Below are 23274 nucleotides of genomic sequence, written 5' to 3' on the forward strand. Positions count from 1 at the left end.
GAAAAAGAGCAAATTGAAAATCCCCCAATGAAATACCAAATTAGAAATACTGAAAATCAAAGGAGAGATTAATAAAATTGAAATCAAGAAAACTATTGAATTAATAAATAAAACAAAGAGCTGGTTTTATGAAAAAAACAATAAAATTGATAAACCTTTGGTCAATTTGATTAAAAAAAGAAAGAAGAAAATCAAATTACCAGTATCAAAAATGAAAAGGGTGAGTTCACCTCTAATGAAGTGGAAATCAAAACAATAATTAGGAATTATTTTGCCCAATTTTATGCCCATAAATTTGACAACCTTAGAATATCTACAAAAACATAAATTGCCCAGGTTAACAGAAAAGGAAGTAAAATTTCTAAATAACCCCATCTCAGAAAAAGAAATTGAGCAAGCCATCAATGAACTACCTAGGAAAATATCTCCAGGGCCAGACGGTTTTACATGTGAATTCTATCAAACATTTAAAGAACAATTAATTCCTATACTTTGTAGACTATTTGGGAAAATAGGTGAAGAAGAAGTCCTACCAAATTCATTTTATGACACAAATATGGTTCTAATACCCAAACCAGGTAGAGTCAAAACAGAGAAAGAAAATCATAGACCAATTTCCCTAATGAATATTGATGCAAAATTTTTAAATAAAATATTAGCAAAAAGATTGCAGCAACTTATCACCAGAATAATACACTACGACCAGGTAGGATTTATTCCAGGAATGCAAGACTGGTTCAATATTAGGAAAACGATTAGCATAATTGACCATATCAACAACAAAACTAGCAGAAACCATATGATCTTCTCAATAGATGCAGAAAAAGCCTTTGACAAAATACAACACCCATTCCTATTAAAAACACTAGAAAGTATAGGAATAAATGGAGCCTTCCTTAAAATTATAAATAGCATCTACCTAAAGCCATCAACAAGCATTATTTGTAATGAGAATATGCTAGATGCATTCCCAATAGGATCAGGGGTAAAACAAGGATGTCCATTATCACCCCTACTATTCAATTTAGTACTAGAAACGTTAGCTGTAGCAATAAGAGAAGAAAAAGAAATTGAAGGAATTAGAATAGGCAAAGAAGAAGCTAAATTAGCATAGATAAAAAATTTAAAAAAAGAAGTTAATGACCTTCAACTGTCAGCATTCACATCCTTGAAGTGACTTTTTTCATGGTTTCAAGCCTTTGTTTCATCTCTACATCAATAAACTCTAGCTAGATATTTTCATTTTGCCCAACTGTGTTTAGAATTCTAGCACTGTAATGGAAGCCTCCTTAGACTTGGAGTTCGGAGCCTAAGGCTTCACTCCAAGCTCTGGCACAATCTTCTGTAAGACTGAGTGCATTGACTAATGGCTATGGGCCTCATCTTCGTACTATGTAAACTCCTAAAATTGCACTAGACAATAGCCATAATGACCAATATGTTATAGTATTTTGGGGTTTGTGATGTGTTTTCCTCAGAACATTCATATAAATTCAGCTTAACTATTTAATTTGAAAAGCATAATTAATCACCAGGTATGTATTGAGTACTTACAATGTGCTAGCCACTTTGCCAAGAGCTAAGGATACAAAGAAAGAAATGAAGAAGGAGTACTGACTGTTAAGGAGCTTCCACCCAAAATCTGGGACAGCACACTAGCACAGTGGATAGAGGACTGAGCCTGGAGTCTGGAAGGCTTATCTCCCTGAGTTGGATTCTGGACTCAGATACTTAGTAACTATGTGACCCTAGACAAGTCACTTAATCCTGTTTACCTCAGTTTCCTTGTCTGTAAAATGAGGTGGAGAAGGAAGTGCAAACCACTCCACTATCTGCCAAGAGAACCCCAAATGGAGTCATAAACAACAAGAGTTCTGGACTCCTGCACAGACCTGGTGACTGAAGAGAGAGGTCAGATTCTCACAATTTCTGGCTTGAGGCTCAAGGGAAGAATTAAAAGGTAAACATGAAAGAGAAATCATAAGGGACTCACTGAGGTTAAACTGTTTACATTCCTATATGGGAAGATGATACTTGTAACTCCCAAGAATTTTATCTTTATTAAGGCAGGATTTGAACTTAGGAAGAAGAATCTTCCTGGCTTCAGGCCCAGCATGCTATCCCCTGGGGGGACTTAGTTGGCTCCCTTTTTACCCTGTCTCCTTTCCAAAGTCTGTTTTGCTTCTGATCACTGCCATCCTTAATCTGCCCTGCCTTCTATTAGACCCCACTTTCTCTTGTCCTCTTCCCTTCCTACCTTCTTGGAGGTTGAGATAGATTATTATATTTACATGAGGGTGTATTTTCTTCCTTCTTTGGACCAATTTCATCAAGAGTAAAGGTCAAGCATTGCCCAGCATCTCACCATTTTGTGCTCCACTGCAGAAGCTCTTGCTCTTTCTCTTTTTTATGTGAGATAATTTTTCCCATTCTTTCTCTTACCTTTTCCCAGTGTATCCCTCTTTTTCACTCTTATATTCTTTTTGGGAAGAATATCCGAATATAATCAACTCACATCCCTGCTCTCTGTCTTTACAGATTCCTTCTAACTATCCTAATAATGATAAAAATTCTTAGGAGTTACAAGTTATGACACAAATGTGCTGATCCCCAAACCAGGAGCAGAAAAAAATAAAGCTATAGGCCAATTTCCCTAATGAATATTGGTGCAAAAATTTTAAATAAAATACTAGTAAGGCAACTACAGCCATATATAACAAAGATCATGCATTATGGTCAGGTGGGATTTATACTAGGAATTCAAGGTTGATTCAATATTAGGGAAACTATCAGCATAATTGACCATCTCAATAAGAAAAATAACAAAAATCATACACTTATCTCAACATAGGGCAGAAAAAATTTTTGAGAAAATATAACTTTCTATTAAAAACACTAGAAATCATAGGAGTAAATGGAGCTTTTCTTAAAATGATAGGTAATAACTGAGACCATGGGAAGCATTACCCATAATGGAAAGGTACTTCAAGTCTTCCCAGTAAGGTGAGGGGTGAAGCAAGAATGTCCATTATCACTGTTATTTAGTATTGTACTAGAAGTGTGAGCTATAGTAATGAGAAAAAAGAAATTAGAGGAATTAGAATAGGCAATGGGAAACAAAACTATCACTTTTTGCAGATGATATGGTATACTTAGAGAATTAACTAGAAAATTAGAGATAATAACTTTAGCAAAGTTGCAGAATATATAATAAGTCTACATAAATCACTAGTATTTTTATATACTATTAAGAAAGTCCAGCAGGAAGAGATAGAAAGAACAATTGAATTTAAAATAACTGTAGACAACATAAAATACTTGGGAGTCTACTTTCCAAGACGTATCCAGGATGAACACAATTACAAAATTCTTTTCATACAAATAAAGTCAAATCTAAACAATTGGAGAAATATTAGTTGCCCTTGGGTAGGCATTGCTAATATAACAAAAATGGTAATTCTACCTCGATTTGCTTATTCAGTGTCATACCAAATACCAAAAGTTATTTGATAGAGTTAGAAAAAATAGCATAATTTATCTTGAATATTAGGGGAATTAATGAAAAAGAAGTGAAGGGAGGGGGCCTAGCAGTACCAGATGTAAAGCTGTATTACAAAGTGGTAGTTAGGAAGCAATTTGGTACTTGCAATGAAATAGCGTAGTGAGCCAGTGGAATAGATTTGGTATAAAATAGACAGTCAGAAATGCTCATCATAATCTAGTGTTTAATAAACTCCCAAATCCAAGCTTTGAGGACAAGAACTCACTATTTGACAAAAATCTCTTGGAAAAATGGAAAGCAGTTTTGCAGAAACTAGGTAGGGACTAATTTTTCACACTTTACATCAAGATAAAGTCAAATGGGTACATAGTTTAGACATAAAAGTTGATACCTGCAAATTAGGAAAGCATGGAAAATTTTATTTGTCAGATTTGTGGATAAGGGAAGAATTCATGACCAAACAAGAAATAGAAAGCATTACAGGATGTAAAATGGATAATTTAGGTGAAATAAGCTTTGTAGAAACAAAAGCAATGCTGACAGGACCAGAAGGAAAGCAGAAAAGTGGGGCGGGGGGAAGGTTTTATGGTGTTTCTCTGGTAATGGTCTCTTTTTCCAAATATATAGAAAACTGAGTCAAATTCATAAGAATATGAGTCATTATTATGCCAATAATTATGCCAATTATTAAATGGTCAAAGGACATAACTGGGCAGATTTAGAAGAAGAAATGAAAGCTATCTATGGTAACATACACAAAAATGCTCTAATTGATTAGAGAAATGCAGATTAAAACAACTTTGAAGTACCACCTCGCACGTATTAGATTGGTTAATATGACAGAAAAGGAAAATGGGAAATCCTGGAGGGGCGTTGAAAAATTGGGAGACTAATGTTCTGTTGGTGGAGTTGTGAACTGATCAACCCATTCTGGAGAACAATTTGGAGCTATTCAAAGGACTATAAAACTCTGCATACCCTTTGACCCAGAAACACCAGTACTAGTTCTTTTTCCTTAATTAATTAATATTTTTTTAGTTTACCACACTCAATTCCATAAGTTTTTGAATTCCAAATTTCTCCCCCCTCTCTCTCCCCTTTCCCCCCACCCCAAGATGGCATGTAATTTGATATAGGTTCTACATACACCTTTAAACTTATTTTCCCAATAATCAAGTTGTAAAGAATTATAGCCAATGAAATGAACTGTGAGAAAGATTTAACAAAACCAAAAATAAAATAAAACAAAAAAGAAATAAAAAAGAGAAGGCAAATAGTTTGCTTCAATCTGCATTCAGATTCCATAATTCTTTCTCTGGATGTGGATAGCTTTTTCCATCATGAGCCTTTTTGAACTGTCTTAGAACCTTGCCTTGTTGAGAAGAGCCAAGTCTACCAAAGTTAGTCATCACAGAGGCAATGTGTCTGTGGTTGTGTACAATGTTCTGGTTCTGCTCCCTTCACTCATCATCAGATCATATAAGACTCTCCAGGTTCTTATGAAGTCTATATGCTCCTCATTTCTTATAGCACAATAGTATTCCATTACATTCATATACCACAATTTCTTTAGCCATTCCTCAATTGATGGGCATCCCCTTGATTTCCAATTCTTTGCCACAACAAAAAGTTGCTATAAATATTATTTGTACATACAGTTCCTTTTCCCACTTGTATGATCTCTTTGGGATACAGCCCTAGAAGTAGTATTACTGGGTCAAAGGGTATGCATATTTTTATATCCCTTTGGGCATAGTTCCAAATTGCTCTCCAGAATGGCTGGATCAGTTTGCCACTCCACCAACAGTGCAATAGTGTTCCAATTTTCCCACATCCTCTCCAGCATTTATCAATTTCCTGTTTTGTCATGTTAGCCAATCTGACAGGAGAGATGTGGTACCTGAGAGTTGTTTTGATTTGCATTTCTCTAATCAATGGTGATTTAGAGCATTTTTTTCATATGACTATAAATAGCTTTAATTTATTCCTCTGAAAACGGCCTATTCATATCCTTTGACCATTTATCAATTGAGGAATGACTTGTATTCTTATAAATTTGACTCAGTTCTCTGTATATTTTAGAGATGAGGTCTTTGTCAGAGACATTGGTTATAAAAATTCTTTCCCAATTTTCCCTCCTAGTCTTGCTTGAATTTGCTTTGTACAAAAACTTTCAATTTAATGTAATCAAATTTATCTATTTTGCATTTTGTAATGATCTATCTCTTGTTTAGTCATAAATTCTTCCCTTCTCCATAAGTCTGATGGGTAAACTATTCTCTTCTCTCCCAAATTGCTTATAGTATCAGCCTTCATATCTAAGTTGTGAACCCATTTTGACTTTATTTTGGTATATGGAGTAAGATACTGTTCTATGTCCAATTTCTGCCATACTATTTTCCAGTTTTCTCAGCAGTTTTTGTGAAATAGTGAGTTCTTATCCCAGCAACTGAAATCTTTGGGTTTATCAAAGAGTAGATTGCTATAGTCATTGACTACTGCATCTTTTGTACCTAACCTCTTCCACTGATCCACCACTCTATTTCTTAGCCAATACCAAGTAGTTTTGATGATCACTGTTTTATAATACAGATTAATATCTGGTATGGCTAGGCTTCCTTCCCTAGCATTTCTTTTCATTAATTCCCTTGATATTCTGGATTTTTTTGTTCTTCCAGATGAATTTTGTTACTATTTTATCTAGCTCTACGAAATAATTTTTTGCTAGTTTGTTTGGTATGGCACTAAATAAGTAAATTAATTTAGGTAAAATTGTCATTTTTATTATATTAGCTTGAACTACCCATGAACTGATGATTTTCCATTTATTTAGATCTGACTTTATTTGTGTGAGAAGTGTTTTGTAATTGTGTTCATATAGTTTGTGGGTTTGTCCGGGCAGGTAGACTATGAAATATTTCATAGTGTCTGCAGTAACTTTAAATGGAATTTCTCTTTCTATCTCTTGTTATTGGTCTGTTATTAGCATTATATAGGAATGCTGCAGATTTATGTGGATTTATTTTAAATCCTGCAACTTTGCTAAAGTCATTTATTATTTCAAGTAGTTTTTTCCTTGATTCTTTAGGATTCTCTTAAGTATATCATCATACCATCTGCAAAGAGTGATAACTTAGTTTCTTCTTTGCCTATTTTAATTCTTTTGATTTCTTTTTCTTTTCTTATTGCTAAAGCTAACATTTCTAGTACCCAATTGAATAATAGGGATGATAATGGACATACTTGTTTTACCCCAAATCTTATCAGAAATGCGTCCAGCTTATCCCTATTACATATAATTCTTGCTGATGTTTTTAGGTAGATGCTACTTATCATTTTAAGGAAGACTACTCTTATTCCTATGCTTTCTGGTGTTTTTTAATAGGAATGGGTGTTGTATTTTGTCAAAAGTTTTTTCTGCATCTATTGAGACAATAATATGGTTTCTGCTAGGTTTTTTGTTGATATGGTCAATTATGTTGATAGTTTTCCTAATATTTGATGTTATTTTTTTTTGGAAGGGGGAAGGCAGGGCAATTGGGGTTAAGTGACTTGCCCAAGGTCACACAGCTAGTAAGTGTATCACGTGACTGAGGCTGGATTTGAACTCAGGTCTTCCTGACTCCAAGGCCAGTGCTCTACTCACTGGGCCACATAGCTGCCCCCTAGTTTTCCTAATATTGCCCCAGCCTTGCATTCCTGGAGTAAATCCTACCTGGTCATAGTGTATTATTCTCATGATAAGTTGCTGTAATCTTTTTGCTAATATTTAAAATTTTTTCATCTATTTTCATTAGGGAAATTGGGCTATAATTTTCTTTCTCTGTTTTGCCTCTTCCTGGTTTAGGAATTAGTACCATATTTGTGTCATAAAAAGAATTTGGTAGGACTCCTTCTTTGCCTATTTTCCCAAATAGTCTATAAATGATTGGAATTAACTGTTCTTTAAATGTTTGATAGAATTTGCTTGTAAATCCATCTGGTCCTGGATATTTTTTCCTAGGGAGTTCATTGATGGCTTGTTCAATTTGTTTTTTTTGTTGTTGTTTTTGAGATGGGGTTATTTAGGTATTTTATTTCCTCTTCTGTTAATCTAGGCAATTTCTATTTTTATAAATATTCATCCATTTCCCTAAGAATATCAAATTTATGGGCATAAAATTGGGCAAAATAATTCCTAATTATTGGTTTAGTTTCTTCTTCATTTGAAGTAAATTCACCCTTTTCATTTTTGATACTGGTAGTTTGGTTTTTTCTTTCTTTTTTTTTAATCAAACTGAGCAAAAATTTATCGATTTTATTGGTTTTTTTCATGAAACCAGCTCTTAGTTTTATTTATTAGTTCAATAGTTTTCTGGATTTCAGTTTTATTAATCTCTCCTTTGGTTTTCAGTATTTCTAATTTGGAATTTAATTGGGGATTTTCAATTTGTACTTTTTCTAGCTTTTTCAGCTGTATGCCCAATTCATTGATCTCCTTCTTTATTTTATTCATGTAAGAATTTAGAGATATAAAACTTCCCCTAAGAACTGCTTTTGCTGCATCCCATAAGTTTTGATATGTTTTCTCATTATTGTCGTACTCTTGAAAGAAGTTATTGATTATTTCTATGATTTGTTGTTTGACCCATTCATTCTTTTTTTTTGAATGATTTATTTATTTATTTAATATTTTTCGTTTTCAACATGATTTCCACAAGATTCTGAGTTACAAATTTCCCCCCATTTCAACCCTCCTCCCCACTGCAAGATGGCATATATTCTCATTGCCCCATTTCCCAGTCAGCCCTCCCTTCTGTCACCCCACTCCCCACCCCCAATCCCCTTTCCCCTTACTTTCTTGTAGGGCAATATAGATTTCTATACCCCATTGCCTGTATATCTTATTTCCCAGTTGCATGCAAAAACAGCTTTGTTTGTGAGCATCCGCTTTTAGAACTTTGAGTTCCAAATTCTCTCCCCTTTTCCCTCCCCACCCACCCTCCCTAAGAAGGCAAGCAATTCAACATAGGTCACACATGTATCAATATGTAAAACACTTCCACAATAATCATGTTGTGAAAGACTAACTATATTTCCCTCCATCCTATGCTGTCCCCCTTTATTCAATTTTCTCCCTTGACCCTGTCCCTTTTTAAAAGTGTTTGCTTTTGATTACCTCCTCCCCCTATCTGCCCTTCCTTCTATCATCCCTCCTTTCTTATCCCCTTCCCCCTACTTTCCTGTGGGGTAAGATAGCCAATTGAGTGTGTATGTTATTCCTTCCTTAAGTCAATTCCAATAAGAGCAAGATTCACTCATTCCCCCTCACCTGCCCCCTCTTCCCCTCCAACAGAACTGCTTTTTCTTGCCATTTTTAATTGAGATAATTTACTCCATTCTATCTCTCCCTTTCTCCCTCTCTCAATATATTCCTCTCTCACCCCTTTATTTCATTTTATTTTTTAGATATCATCCTTTCATATTCAACTCACCCTGTGCCCTCTGTCTATATATATATGTATATTCCCTTCAAGTACCCTCATACTGAGAAAGGTTTCATGAATTATAAACATCATCTTTCATTGTAGGAATATAAAAGAACAGTTCAACTTTAGTAAATCCTTTATGATTTCTCTTTCTTGTTTACCTTTTCATGCTTCTCTTGATTCTTGTATTTGCAAATCAGCTTTTCTATTCACCTCTGGTCTTTTCACCAAGAAAGCTTGAAAGTCCATATTTTGTCTTGGAGCATTATACTCAGTTTTGCTGGGTAGGTGATTCTTCGTTTTAATGTCAATTCCTTTGACCTCTGGAATATCATATTCCAAGTCCTTTTATCCCTTAATGTAGAAGCCGCCAGATCTTGTGTTATCCTGATTATGTTTCCACAATACTCAAATTGTTTCTTTCTAGCTGCTTGCAGTATTTTCTCCTTGACCTGGGAACTCTGGAATTTGGGGACAATATTCCTAGGAGTTTTCTTTTTGGGATCATTTTCAGGTGGCAATGCATGGATTTTTTCAATTTCCATTTTACCCTCTGGTTTTAGAATATCAGGGAAGTTTTTCTTGATAATTTCTTGAAAGATGATGTCTAGGCTCTTTTTTGATCCTGTCTTTGAGGTAGTCCAATAATATTTGAATTATCTCTCCTGGATCTGTTCTCCAGGTCAGTCATTTTTCCAATGAGATATTTCACACTGTCTTCCATTTTTTCATTCCTTTTGTTCTGTTTTATAATTTCTTGATTTCTCATAAAATCACTAGCCTCCACTTGCTCCAATCTAATTTTTATAGTAGTATTTTCTTCAGTGGTCTGTTGGACCTCCTTTTCCATTTGGCTAATTCTGCCTTTCAAGGCATTCTTCCCCTCATTGGCTTTTTGGAGCTCTTTTTGTCATTTGTTTTTGTCTGTTTTTTAAGGTGTTGTTTTCTTCAGTATTTTTTTTGGATCTCCTTTGGCAAGTTGTTGACTTGTTTTTCATAATTTTCTCACGTCACTCTCATTTCTCTTCCCAGTTTTTCCTCTATTTCTCTTACTTGTTTTTCCAAATCCCTTTTGAGCTCTTCCACGGCCTGAGACCAAGTTACATTTTTCTTGGAGGCTTCTGATGTAGGCTGTATGACTTTATTGACTTCTTCTGGCTCTATGTTTTGATCTTCTTTGTCACCAAAAAAGATTGTAAAGCCTGAGTCTGAGTATGAGTCCTTTTGCGCTGCCTGGTCATATTCCCAGCCAACTACTTGACCTTTGAGCTTTTTGTCAGGATATGACTGCTTATAGAGTAGAGAGTACTTTGTCCCAAGCTTTAGGGGCTGTGCTGCTGTTTTCAGAGCTACTTGTACTCCATTGTCACCACAAGCTCTGCCACAGCAGCGCTCCTCCTCCCCCAAGAACCACCAACCAGGATTTCAACCCAGATCCAAGCAGGACAAAGCAAGAGGACCCTGTCCTCTGCACCAGCAAAGTGCTTCCTGCACTCCCACTCTGATCTGCCACTCGATTACTTCTACCGGGTGGGCCAGGGATTCTGGGAGCGGCTGATGCTGGAGTTCTGGAAGCAGCCACAGGAGCTTCCTGCTGCTGTTGCTGCCACCGTTGTGCCACCTCTGCACCCCCAAGGGCTGGGGCCAGACTGCTCTCACCCAGATCCAGCAGTTTTCCCACTAACCTGTTCCATCATCTCTGGCATTTGTGGGTTAAGAAATCTGGTAACTGCTACAGTTCCGTGATTCACGGCCCCAAGCCCTGCTCTAGCCGGCTCCTGGTGTCATCTGTCCTGGTGCGGCCCATGCTGGGCTGCACTCGGCTCTCAGCACTGTGTGATACACACTTCCCAGCAACCATCCAGGCATTCCTGAGCTGGAAACCTGCTTCTCTCTGATCTTTCGTGCATTCGACAGCTCTAGAATTTGCTCAGAGCCATTTTTACAGGTGTTTAGAGGGATTTGGAGGAGAACTTAAGCAAGTCTCTGCTTTCCAGCCACCATCTTGGCTTTTTCATTTGCATGCCCATTTGATTTATCTCCTTTTTCTCTATTTTATTCATGTAAGCATTTAGAAATATAAAACTTCCCCTAGGAACTGCTTTTGCTGTATCCTGTAAGTTTTGGTATGTTGTCTCATTATTTTCATTCTCTTGAATGAAGTTATTGATTGTTTTGTGATTTGTTCTTTGATCCACTCATTCTTTGGGATTAGATTATTTAGTTTCGAATTGGTTTTTAGTTTATCTTTCCATGGTCCTTTATTACAAATAAGTTTAATTGCATCAGGATCTGAAAAGGATGCGTTGAGTATTTCTGCCTTTCTACACTGGATTGTGAGGTTTTTATGCCATAGTACCTGGTCAGTTTTTGTGTATGTGCCATGTACCACTGAAAAAAGGTATATTCCTTTTTATCCCCATTCAGTTTTCTCCGGAGGTCTGTCATATCTACCTTTCTAAAAATTCTATTCACCTCCTTAACTTCTTTCTTATTTATTTTGAGGTTAGACTTATCAAGTTCAGAGAGGAAGAGGTTGAGATCAACCACTAGTATATTTTTGCTGTCTATTTCTTCCTGTAACTCCCTTAACTTCTCTAAGAATTTGGATGCTGTACCACTTGGTGCTTACATGTTAAGTAATGATATTACTTCATTGTTGGTGGTGCCTTTTAGCAAGATATAGTGTCCTTCCTTACGTCTTCTAATTAGATCTATCTTTGCTTTTAGCTTTTATTTCTTCCTTTTCCCTTCCCCTCCTCAAAAGAGTTTTACTTTTGACTACCACCTCCCTCCATTTTCCCTCCCTATCAACCCCCCTGCCTTATCTTACCCTTTTCCCTTACTACTTATTACCTCCCTTCTAATCACCCCCTCCCCTTTTTTTCCCCTTTCTCCTCCTACTGCCTGGAGGACAAGTTTGATTTCTATACTTATCAGAGCATGTTATTTCCTCCTTCAACCAAATCCAATGAGAGTAAAGCTCAAACACTGCTTTTCTCCCTCCTTTCTTTCTCTCTACTATAATATGTTTTTGTGCCTCTTCATGTGATGTAATTTACCCTTTTCTACCCCCTCCTTATGTCTACTTCCAGAACAATCCCTTTATACCCAATAACTATTTTTTTTATCATCACATGAGTTAATTTATACTCACACTTTCTGTCTGTGAATATCCCTTTTAATTGTTGTGGTAACTATATAATTCTTAAGATTAACATGTATATATATATATATCATATATAACTCAATGTAATCCTATATAAGAATGTAAACAGTTTTCCCCTATTGAATAGCATAACTTTTTTCCCCTAACATTTTTATGTGTCTCTTGAGTTTTGTATTTGAAGATCAAATTTTCCATTGAGCTCTGGCCTTTTCATCAGGAAGGTCTAAAATTCCCTTATTTCATTGAATGTCCATCTCCTTGCTGGAAAAATTATGCTCAATTTTGTTGGATAGTTGATCCTTGGTTGTAGTCCAAGTTCCTTTGCTTTGCAGAATATCATATTCCAATCCCTCTGCTCTTTTAATGTAGAAGCTGCAAGGTCCTGTGTTATCCTTACTGTAATTCCATCATATTTGAATTGTTTCTTTCTGGCTGCTTGCAGTATTTTCTCCTTGACCTGATAATTCTGGAATTTGGCTATAATATTTCTTGTAGTTTTCAATTTGGGATCTCTTTCAGGGGGTGGTTGGTGGATTCTTTCAATGACTATTTTACCCTCTGGTTCTAGGACCTTGGGGCGATTTTCCATGATGATTTCTTGGAAGATACTGCCCAGGCCCTTTTTTTCATCATGACTTTCTGGTAGACTGATTATCTCTCCTAGATCTATTTTCTAGGTCAGTTATTTTTCTAATGAGATATTTTATGATTTCTTCTATTTTTTCATTCTTTAGATTTTGTTTGATTCTTGATCCCTCCTAGAGTCATTAGCTTCTAATTGCCCAAGTCTAATTTTTAATGAATTGTTTTCTTCATTTAGCTTCTGTACCTCCTTTCACATTTGGCCAATTTTACTTTTTAAGCAGTTGTTTTCTCCAATTAGGTTCTGTACCTCCTTAACCATTTCACCAATTTTACTTTTTAAAGATTTGTTTTCATCAGTGAACTTTTTTTCCATTTTTTCTCTTACCTCTCTAATTTGGCTTTTAAAATCCTCTTCAAGCTCTTCCAGGAGTGATTTTTGGACTTGAGACCAGTTCATATTCAGTTTTGAGGTTTCAGATGTGGGTATAGTGTCAATGCTGTCCTCTTCTGAATTGGTATTTTGATCTTCCCTGTCTCCATAGTAAGAATCAATTGTCTTTGTTTTTCTAAATTGCTTCTTCATGGTGTTTATCTTTTTCCTGGTTTTTAAAGTGTGTCTCTGCTTCTGGGAAACAGGGGGCTCTGTCCCAAGTTTCTTGTGCTGGAAAGTGGGGCCCTGGTTACTAGCTTTGTGTGCTGTGGCCTCTGGTTTTCCCAGCTAGAGGCTATATAATGTTGCCATTCACCTGGTGCTGAGCTGAGGCTAGTTGGTGTGTACCAAGGATCGAGGCTCAGTGAAGTCTTTCTGAGTTTTCCCAGGGATCACAGCATGAAATATGGGGGAGGCATGGTCTGGCTGCTGGAAGTCTCCTCTTCCCCTAGGACTGTGTTATATAGCATGGGTGGTCTTAGCTGTTGTCTTCGCTGGTGTTTGCTAATTCCCCTGGCTGTGTAAAGGCATGCCTGGGGTTCTGGTGATGGCACTTGCTGGCTCCACCCCTCTGGGGCTCAGGAACTCTCACTGATCTGCTGAGGTGGGGCTTGCTGGGATGCCTCCATTCCTACACTGATCTCCTTCCTTCACCACAAGAGGAGGTCTACTTAGCTTCCTGAGCTAAAAGACTACTGAAACCCCACTTCTGGCTCCTCTGTTCCTGGGTTTCTCCTAGGGCAATATTCTCTGGTTATTCAAGGGAGGGATGAGAGATGTTTTACTTGATCATCATGGCTCCTGGATGTTCAAGAAGGTGAGTTTCAAACCTTTAGACTGTGAACCGATAGCTCCAGAAGTAGCTGCTGTTGCTGCTGCAGGCTCTGCACTTCTTTCTCATTGAGCTCCAACAGACTCCCATCCTGCACTAAGAGGCCTGGGGATCTCCACCACAGCTGTCAATTCAGCCTTGGGCCTGCTCCCACACCCACTCCAGTATGCTTTGCCAGTACTAGTTCTATATTGCAAAGAGTTTTCCTTACGTCTTCTAATTAGATCTATCTTTGCTTTTAGCATATTCTGTGCTTATATGAAAAAGGAAAAAAGGACTTATATGTACAAAAATATCTTCAGTAGCTCTGTTTGTTGTGTCAAAGAATTGGAAATTGAGGGGATGCCTCAATTTGGGAATAGATGAACAAGTTGTCCTGTATAATTGTGATGGAAAACTCTTGTGCTATAAGAAATGATAAGCAGGATGCTTTTAGAAAAACATTGGAAGACTTATGTCAACTGATACAAAGTGAAGTGAGCAGAACCAAAACAACATTGTACACAGGAACAGAAATATTGTAAGATGATCCATTATGAATGACTGAGCTCTTCTGGTCAATACAATGATCCAAGACAATCCCAAAGGACTTATGATAAAGAATTGATCAAAACTGAATACAGATCAAAGCATTTTTTACGTTATTTTTCCTGAGTTTTTTGTCTTTGTTTTCTTTTGCAGCATGGCCAATATGGAAATATATTTTGCATGACTTCACATATATAATCTATATCAAATTGAATGCTTTTTCAAGGAGGGCTTAGGGAAGGGAGGGAGAGAGAGAATTTGAAACTCAAAATTAAAAAAAATGAATTCTACATTTTTTACACACTATTGAGAAATATTTATTGCAATAAAATACATTGGAAAGAAGTAATACTTAAGTCTTTTAAATACCTAAAATATTGGCACATCACATTTAATTCACTCGTTATGTCTGACGCATTTCATCCATCATGATGAGATGCACTTTCCTATGAAGGGCATTCTGTCTTCTGTCCCAGTGTGTTTGCACAGTCTATATTCCATACCTGAAATGCTCACTCTCTTCACACTTACTATTTAGAATCCATAGCTCCTTTCAAGTTTCATTACCAGTGATACCTCAAACATGAAAAATTTCTTAATTCTACAGGGGTTTATGTTCTACAGTTATCACTTCCACATTGCAGAGGGTTAGGGATGTGGCACCCCCATGATGTGGAGAATCCCCCTAAAAATTTTTGGGCCTCCCTTCATACCAAAGAAGATGTCTGAATTTTTTATTTTTCTTTTATGGGGTGTTCACACTAGCTTATTGTAAAATTTGGTTACGTATTTCATCATATCTTAACTTTAAATAAGAAATTGTGTATAGTTATGACTTTAAAAGATAAAATATGTTGAGATAATACAATACCATCTTCATTATATATATTATGCATTTCTGAGTTTCTACACTTTTTCTTTGTTTTCTTCTGGTCTTTGTGTGTCATCTGCATCTTCCATAAAATTCCCACAAAATTCCTATTTTGCTTCTTATGCCAACCTGCAATATATTGAGACTGTGATGGAGAAAGTCATGATATGGAAAGGATATCTGTACTAGTCTGCTCCACACATTATTGTATTTTTATTTTGTATGTATTTTGGACTTATTTATTTTTGCCCATCTTGTTTTTCCTTGGTAGAATGAAACTCTTTGAGGACAGGAGTATTGTGTCTTTATTTTTTATTTTTTCCTTTGTATTTCCAAGACCTAGCCTAGTTTCTGTCACATAGTATATCTTGAGAAATGTTGTTTAATTGTATTGAATAGCAAACAATCTAAGATAACATTAGCTAATTGAATGATGTGAGGAGCATTCTTTTTCAGATATGAGATGGATTATTTGACCAGTGAGGTCCTTTCCAATTCTGACATTCTGTGTTGTTGTGAGAATACAGTATAGGTTTGGAGGCACAAAATCATCTAGTAATGTTGCAGCATAGAGGGAACTAATAGGAGGTCAGACTGGAAATGTGCCAGATTGGGAAGGGGATGTTTTCCAGGGAAAGAAATGTGAAGTTTTCTTCTTAGGCAACTGGGATTCACTGAAGGCACGTGAGCAGAGGAGCTACATAAAAAGCTCTAAGACTGAGAAGCATTGTCCTGTCAGTAATTTAAAGTACAGACTGGAGAAATTGAGACACGAGAATGCCTTTTAGGAAGAGTCTTTTCCATTTGTCCATTAGTGGCATTGGGAATAGAGAGGTAGGATCAGTTCAAGAGAGATTACAGATGGAAGGGAAGGGACGAGTATTTATTAAGTGTCTGACTGGATATGAGAAAAGAAGAAAGAAAAGTCAATGAAAACTCTAAGGTTTATAATATGGGATTCAAGGTGAATGGTAGTGTCACAAACAGAGATGGTAAAAGAGGAGCAGATTTAGTAAGAAAGAAAGAAACAACTTTATGTATAGTTTGTAGTGCCTGCCAAATAGCCATTCAGGCAGTCATTCATCAACTATTTAAGTTCCTACTTTAAACTCACTTATCAGCATTTAATAAACATTTATGATGTGCCAAACACTGTGCTAATTGTTGGAGCTAAAAAAACATGTTCCCAGCTCTAAAGAAGCTCACATTCTAATGAAGAAAATCATGCCCCCTTTCCCCCCCAAACACTCTGTAAATGCAAGATAGACATAGTGTGTGACCTGGGATACAGAGACAAATTGAAACAGTCCCTCACCCAAAGAAGTTTATTGGGACGGGGAGGGATTATGCACAGAGAAAAATAAATTCAAAATACATACAAAGATATTTCTGCTGAGAAAATTGGAGGAGAATTGGGAGAATGAAGCCAGGGAAGCCAAGAAAAAAATCAATGAATAAAAAACAATTCGTAATGTCAGAAGCTATAGAAAATAGAGGGAATTAAAAACTCTCTTATCTCTCCCTCCCTCCCTCCATATATATGTGCCTATAGGTAGGTAGGTGGCACGGATGATAAAGTGCAGGCCTAAAATCTGGAAGACCTGATTTCAGATACTTACTAGCTGTGTGACCCTGGGCAAGACACTTACCCGTTTGCCTCAGTTTCCTCATGTATAAAATGAACTGGAGAAGGAAATGGCAAACTGCTCTATTATCTTTGCCAAGAAAAACCACAAATGGGATCACAAAGAATCAGATATAACTGAAAAAGACTAAACAACAACAACAACAAAATATATACATATGTACATATACATACTTATATGTAATGATATATATTTACATATAGCCATCAGATAAAGCAATTAGTAGATCATTTGTTGTTATTCAATCATGTCAGATTTTATATTCTTGGGATCAAAGATGACTGCAGATGCAACAGCAGCCATGCAGTTAAAACACACTTGTTCCTTGGAAGAAAAGCTACGGCAAATCTGGAAAGCACATTAAAAAACAGATATGACCTTGCCAAAAAATGCTCATATAGTCAAAGTGATGATTTTTCCACTAGCAATGTATGACTGTGACAGCTGGACTATAGTCCAGCTATATAAGGAAAACTGAGTACGACCGAATCAATGCTTTTGAATCATGGTCCTGGAGACCATGACCAAGACTTGAGAGACCCTTGGGCAGCAAGGAGATCAAATCAGTCAATACATAAAGAAATTAATTCAGACTGTTCATTGGAAAGTCAAATACTGAAGGTGAATCTTAAATACTTTGGCCACATAATGAGAAGATGGAACTCACAGGAAAAGACCCTGATATAGGGAAATATGGAAGGCAAAACGAGAAGGGGATGGCAAAGGATGAGATGGATAGGCGATGTTGGATAGATGGCACCATATAAGCACAGAATACGAGCTTGCACAGACTTTGGAAGGCAATGGAGGATAGAGAAGCCTGGTGTTTTATTGTCCATGGGGCCACAAAGAGTTGGTTATGACTGACCAACAACATCAGGATCATCTGTAGCTGTTGCAATAAAATGGCAAAAGGTTGAGGTAGGACTAAAGGGTGAAGTAGAAACACCCTGAATAGACAACTTTCCCCAAAAGTTAAGCAGTAGAAGGAATTAGAAAAACAGCATAAAAACAGAAAGGTTCAAAGAAAGACTGCTTTATGGCTAGGGAGGCATACTTGATTTGCTTTAAATTTATTCATAAAAGTCTTTCTAGGTTTTGCTGAAACCAACTCTTTTGTGATGTCTGATAGCACAATAATCTTCCTTTACATAAAAACGTTGATTTAGCCACATCCTAATTCATAGGCACTTTTGTTTCCAGCTCTTTGCTACAACAAAAGAAGCTCTGAAATTTGGCTATGATATTCCTGGAAGTTTTCATTTGGGGATCTCTTTCTTTTAACTTCTATTATACCTCTGGTTCTAGGATATCAGGGAAGTCCTTTATAATTTCTTGAAAAATGATATTGAGGCTCTTTCTTTGAACATGGCTTTCAGATAGTTTAATAATTCTTAGTTCTTCTTGATCCATTTTCTAAGTCAGTTATTTTTCCAGTAAGATATTTCACATTTTTCTCTACTTTTTTCAGTCTTTTGATTTTGTTTATTGTTTCTTGATGTCTCATGGAGTCATTAGCTTCCTCTTCCCCAATTCTAATTTTTAAGGAATTATAGTTTCTTCAGTGAGCTTTTGTTTCTTTCTTTCCATTTGCCCAATTCTGTTTTTTAAGGGATTTGGTATTTTTTCTGCCTCTTTTAAGAGGCCACTGGACCCAGATGGCTCTGGAAGAGAAAAGTGAGGCTGATGACTTTACACAGTCCTTCCTCATTTAAATCCAATTCATTTGAAAGTCATTGTGTCATCTTCCTGATGTCATGGTCCTCTTTGAGGATAAACTCCAACCTGTGAGTAGTCTGAGCTGCCCCCGGGGACCCAACTGGCCAGTTTCAGTTGGCCAATTCAGCTCCTCTCCTCTCCTCTTTGCTCTGTTCTCCCTCCACATGGAGTATCATGACATTACCTGAGGGTGATCTACCCAAAGGAAGGTAAATTTTGAAGGCTGAAGCCTACCTAAATATCTTGGGGTTTACTGGCTAGATTTCTTTCTTAAAGACCGTGCCTTAAACCCAATTCACTCTGGTTCTCATGTATTGGCCCACCATAGGTCTCTACCCAAACACCACTTAATGTTCATTATTTGTGCCCTGATGGCTCAGAGTGAATGAAAATAGTAATTGTTTCTCTTTTGGCCAGAAACCTTGAGGGTTTTCCACTTCCAGATTGATTTTTTTTTGGACTAAAGGGGCCATCCCTTGGGTCACTTCTTAGACAACCCCAATCACTCAATGGGTATTACCTCAGTCAAAGTGAGAATTTTGCTTAAAAGGCCAAGGTCTCCCACTGCATTGTGGGCCATCTCTAGTTGTCCTGCCTCAGGAGGAGAGCATGGATTGTCTTACTGTCCATCTCTATATCTGAAATAGCTAGCAAAGAATTTTGTACATATTAGGAATTTAATGTTTGCTGAGTTGAACTGAATTTTTAACTAAATCATCTGAAAAAGGTCAATTTAAAAGTTCCAAGTCCACATTGAGTGTTTATATTGAAAGTCTAGCTATATCTTAAGCTTTCTATAAGCTATGTATGCTTACATTTATGTTTTACACACATATGTATATGTGCAAATACAATATATGTATGTATTATGTGCATGCATGCATATATATATATATACATGTAGGTGTAAAAGTTAAGGTAGCAAAGCATGGACAATTCAGTGTACTACAGTTAAGGAAGTGATGGAGAGAATATTAATAATGCAGATTAAACATAAAAGTGTGTTGTGTTGTAGCCATAATGGCCTTTGTTTTCTTTGAATGACTCAGCTTACCTCATTGAGCCTCTGGACACTGTGGCTTGCTCTTCCGGGGCAGGACCAGAACTTCCTGTGTGATGAGTCATGGGGCTGGCTGAGGGGAGGTGTTAACGGCTACGCTAGGGGGAGGGGCCAAGTCAAGAACCAATCGGCCCTGGTCGTTCAGGCGGTGCTTGATGATGTCAAAAACTCTATAAGAGGGGAGAGGACAGCTTGAAGATCCTCTCTTCCTTTTCCGGTTGGAGCCAGAGGCAGTTACAGAGGCAGTTACGACAGTTACGTCAGTTACAGCCACAGACACAGACACAGCTGAAGCAGGAGCTGCCAGTAGCAGAGCTAACCTACGGGAGAAAGCTGAACAAAGACTTCAGGCCATTACAGCGACAGTTACAGCGACAGTTGGAGCCAGAGGCAGTTACAGAGGCAGTTACGACAGTTACGTCAGTTACAGCCACAGCCACAGACACAGCTGAAGCAGGAGCTGCCAGTAGCAGAGCTGACCTACGGGAGGAAGCTGAACAAAGACTTCAGGCCAGTGGGTAATCTTATTACCATCGAGGGGGAAGCATGATTTTGCTTTACGCAATCATGCTTCTCTGTAGCCTCCTGGTTACTCTTGCAAGGCGTACTTATTGGGCCTGGAAGCTTTTGATCAACATATCAAAATGGGGTTGCTGGTTCATGGGTTGGTTACTGTGGAGCCTAAATAAATGTTTTGATTCTTCTGCCTTCTACTTTGAGAGTTTCTTATATCCGGCGGTTCCGAACGTTTCAGACATGTTTATGATCCTCTTTGAGATTATAAACTCTGCCCTCCTCATACATGTGTACATTATTTTTGGGAGAGAGCCAGTTGTTATTTATCAGCACACTTCTTTTTTTCTTTTTTTTTGGAGGGGGGAAGGCAGGGCAATTGGGGTTAAGTGACTTGCCCAAGGTCACACAGCTAGTAAATGTGTCAAGTGTCTGAGTCTGGATTTGAACTCAGGTACTCCTGACTCCAGGGCTGTTACTCTACTCACTGAGCCACCTAGCTGCCCCTATTGGCACACTTCCTAATAGGGGAGACTTGAGCATGTTTGAAGGCTATAGGAAAAGAATCAGTATGTGGGGAAAGGTCAAATATTAGGGAAAAGATGGAGGTGATTAAAGTTTAAATCCACTTGATAAGACAAGGGATGGAATCAAGGGCACATGAGGATGGGGAGCCTGGGAAGAATGCGGTCCACTTCATTGTTAGTCAGTGAATAAGTATTTATTAATTACTTACTATGTGAGACATTACCCCCAAATGTTGAGGAGCGAAGGAACAGAAAAAAAACAGCAACCCAATATCCTTTCCCTAAATGTTGAGGAGAGAAAGAACAGGGAAAAACCCCCCAATATCCTTTCCTTCAAGGAACTCCTATTCCAAGACTCTGACAGAAGGTGCAGTTTGTGCTTAGTCTTAAAGGAAACCAGGCAGGCCAGGAGATGTAGGTTCAGAGGGAGAGAGTTCCAAGCATTGGGCACAGTCAGGAGGTGCAGTGTCTTGAATGAGAATCATCAAGAAGGCCAGCATTGCTGAATTATAGAGTTTGAGGAGTGGAGAGAAGTGTGAAAAGATGGGAAAAGAGGAAAGCAGCAGGACATGAAGAGCCAAACAGAGGCTTTGATATATGATCATGAACATAACAGGGAGCCAGTGGAGTTTACTGAGTAGGTGAATGATATTGTCAGACTTGCATTTCAGGAAGACTACTTTGGCACCTAAGTGAAGGATGGCCTGGAGTGGGGAGAGAGAGTAGAGACTTCCAGACTTCCTCGAATTTATCATTTCCTTTTTTCTTACAGGATTACTAAACTAGCAGGTGAGGGGAATACTATGGGAATAATTCACCTTGATTTGATCAAAGCTTTGGATGAGGTACCTCGTATTGTTTTGGCACAGCCAATAATAAACTTAGGTGACTTCACATGCACTTGGATGGCTAGACCCAAAGAGTGGTTGTTAATGTCTCAATGGCAGCAGGACTGGAGTTCGCCAGTGCAGTTTCCAGGGAACTGGGGTCCTTTGCTATTTATTTAACAATATCACTTGGGTGAAGGCATAGATGGATGCTTATCAAAATTGAGATGGCACACAACTGGAAAAGGTGAGTAATCCACTGGATGACAGTATCAATAGCCCAGATGGTCTTAACAGGTCTGAATGGAATCAATGAAATCAAAGAAGGTGAGTTCTAGCACTCAGGAACACAAAGTCTTGAGCTGGCCCACAGCAGATCATCTTCACGCCCAAGACGGTAGAGGCATGGGCATACGGATAGAAGTGATCTGCATATTTTTGTGGGCTGCAGGAGCAGTGCAAGTGAGCAGTATAATGTCAATGCCTTCTCGCTGTGCACTAAGATGAATGAGGAGGTGATTGATCCACTGTCCTCTACCCTCATCAGGCCTCACCTAGAGTCCTGGATTCAGGTCTGGGAATGATGCTTTAAGAATGACATTGAAGGTGGAAAGTTTTCAGAGGTGTGCAGGCAGCATGGTGCAGGCCCTTTAGCCTTTGTCATAGGAAGGAGCTGGGAATATGTAGCACAGAGAGGAAAGGACCTGGGGTGCCACCATAGCTGTCTTTAAGTACTTGAAGCCTTGTCATGTGAGGAAAAGATTAATTTTGCTTTCTGGGAGGTCACTAATGATCTCAAATCAGCCCTTAACCTGCTTCACTGTCTGGCAGCTTGGGATACTTTCCCAGTTTCCCTCAATGCTCATGCCTTCCATTTGTTGATTATCTCCAATCTATCTTGTCTATACTTTGCTTGTACAGATTTGTTTTCACTTTCCCATCAGACTGTCAGCTTCTTGAGATCAGTGACAGGTTTTGCGTTTCTTTGTATCCCTCAGACTTAGCGCAATGCCTGGCACTGATTAAGCGCTGTTTACCGATTGACTCTTGAATTATGAGAGAAAGCTAGGTGGTATAATGGATACTGTATTGGGACTGGAATCAAGAAAAAATGTGTTCATATCCAGACTCAGACATTTAGTAGTTGTGTGACCCTGTGCAAGTCAGTTAACCGTGGTTTGCCTCAGTTTCTTCAACTGTAAAATGCCTCAGTTTACTCAACCGTAAAAAGGGGATATTAATAGCCCATACCTTCTACATTTTTTGTGAGGATCAAATGAGATGATATTTGTGAAGTGCTTAGCATAGAGCCTTACACATGGTTGATGCTTAAATTCTTCCTTCCCTTCTCCCTTCCTTCTTCTTTCTTCTCTCCCTATTACTTTTACTGTTCTTTAGTATGCTTGACTGGATGACCTTTCATTTACCTGACCTCTAATTCTGGGCTTCCCAGATTCTGACTTGAGCACTCTACTTTTGAAACCTGTATTTAAGGAAGTACCAAGGCCATCCACACCCCTCACCCAGCTCTGATCCTAATTTTCCAGAATTTTAAACCCCAGTCCCTGCTATTCTCCACCCCCATGCCCCCACCACA

General features: G+C 37.8%; 1 protein-coding gene across 1 annotated transcript in view; it reads left to right on the top strand.

Moving 5' to 3' along the window:
- Positions 1 to 21904: 21904 nt before the first annotated feature.
- The window catches only part of LOC118835392 (vomeronasal type-2 receptor 26-like), a 60388-nt gene continuing 59018 nt past the window's right edge, over positions 21905 to 23274 (top strand). Inside the window, exon 1 of the mRNA XM_036742580.1 lies at positions 21905 to 21924. Within this exon, the coding sequence (XP_036598475.1) occupies positions 21905 to 21924 (20 nt within the window). The remainder of the gene's footprint in view (positions 21925 to 23274) is intronic.

Source organism: Trichosurus vulpecula, chromosome 2 (genome assembly GCF_011100635.1).
Source record: "Trichosurus vulpecula isolate mTriVul1 chromosome 2, mTriVul1.pri, whole genome shotgun sequence".
Taxonomy (NCBI): Eukaryota; Metazoa; Chordata; class Mammalia; order Diprotodontia; family Phalangeridae; genus Trichosurus; species Trichosurus vulpecula.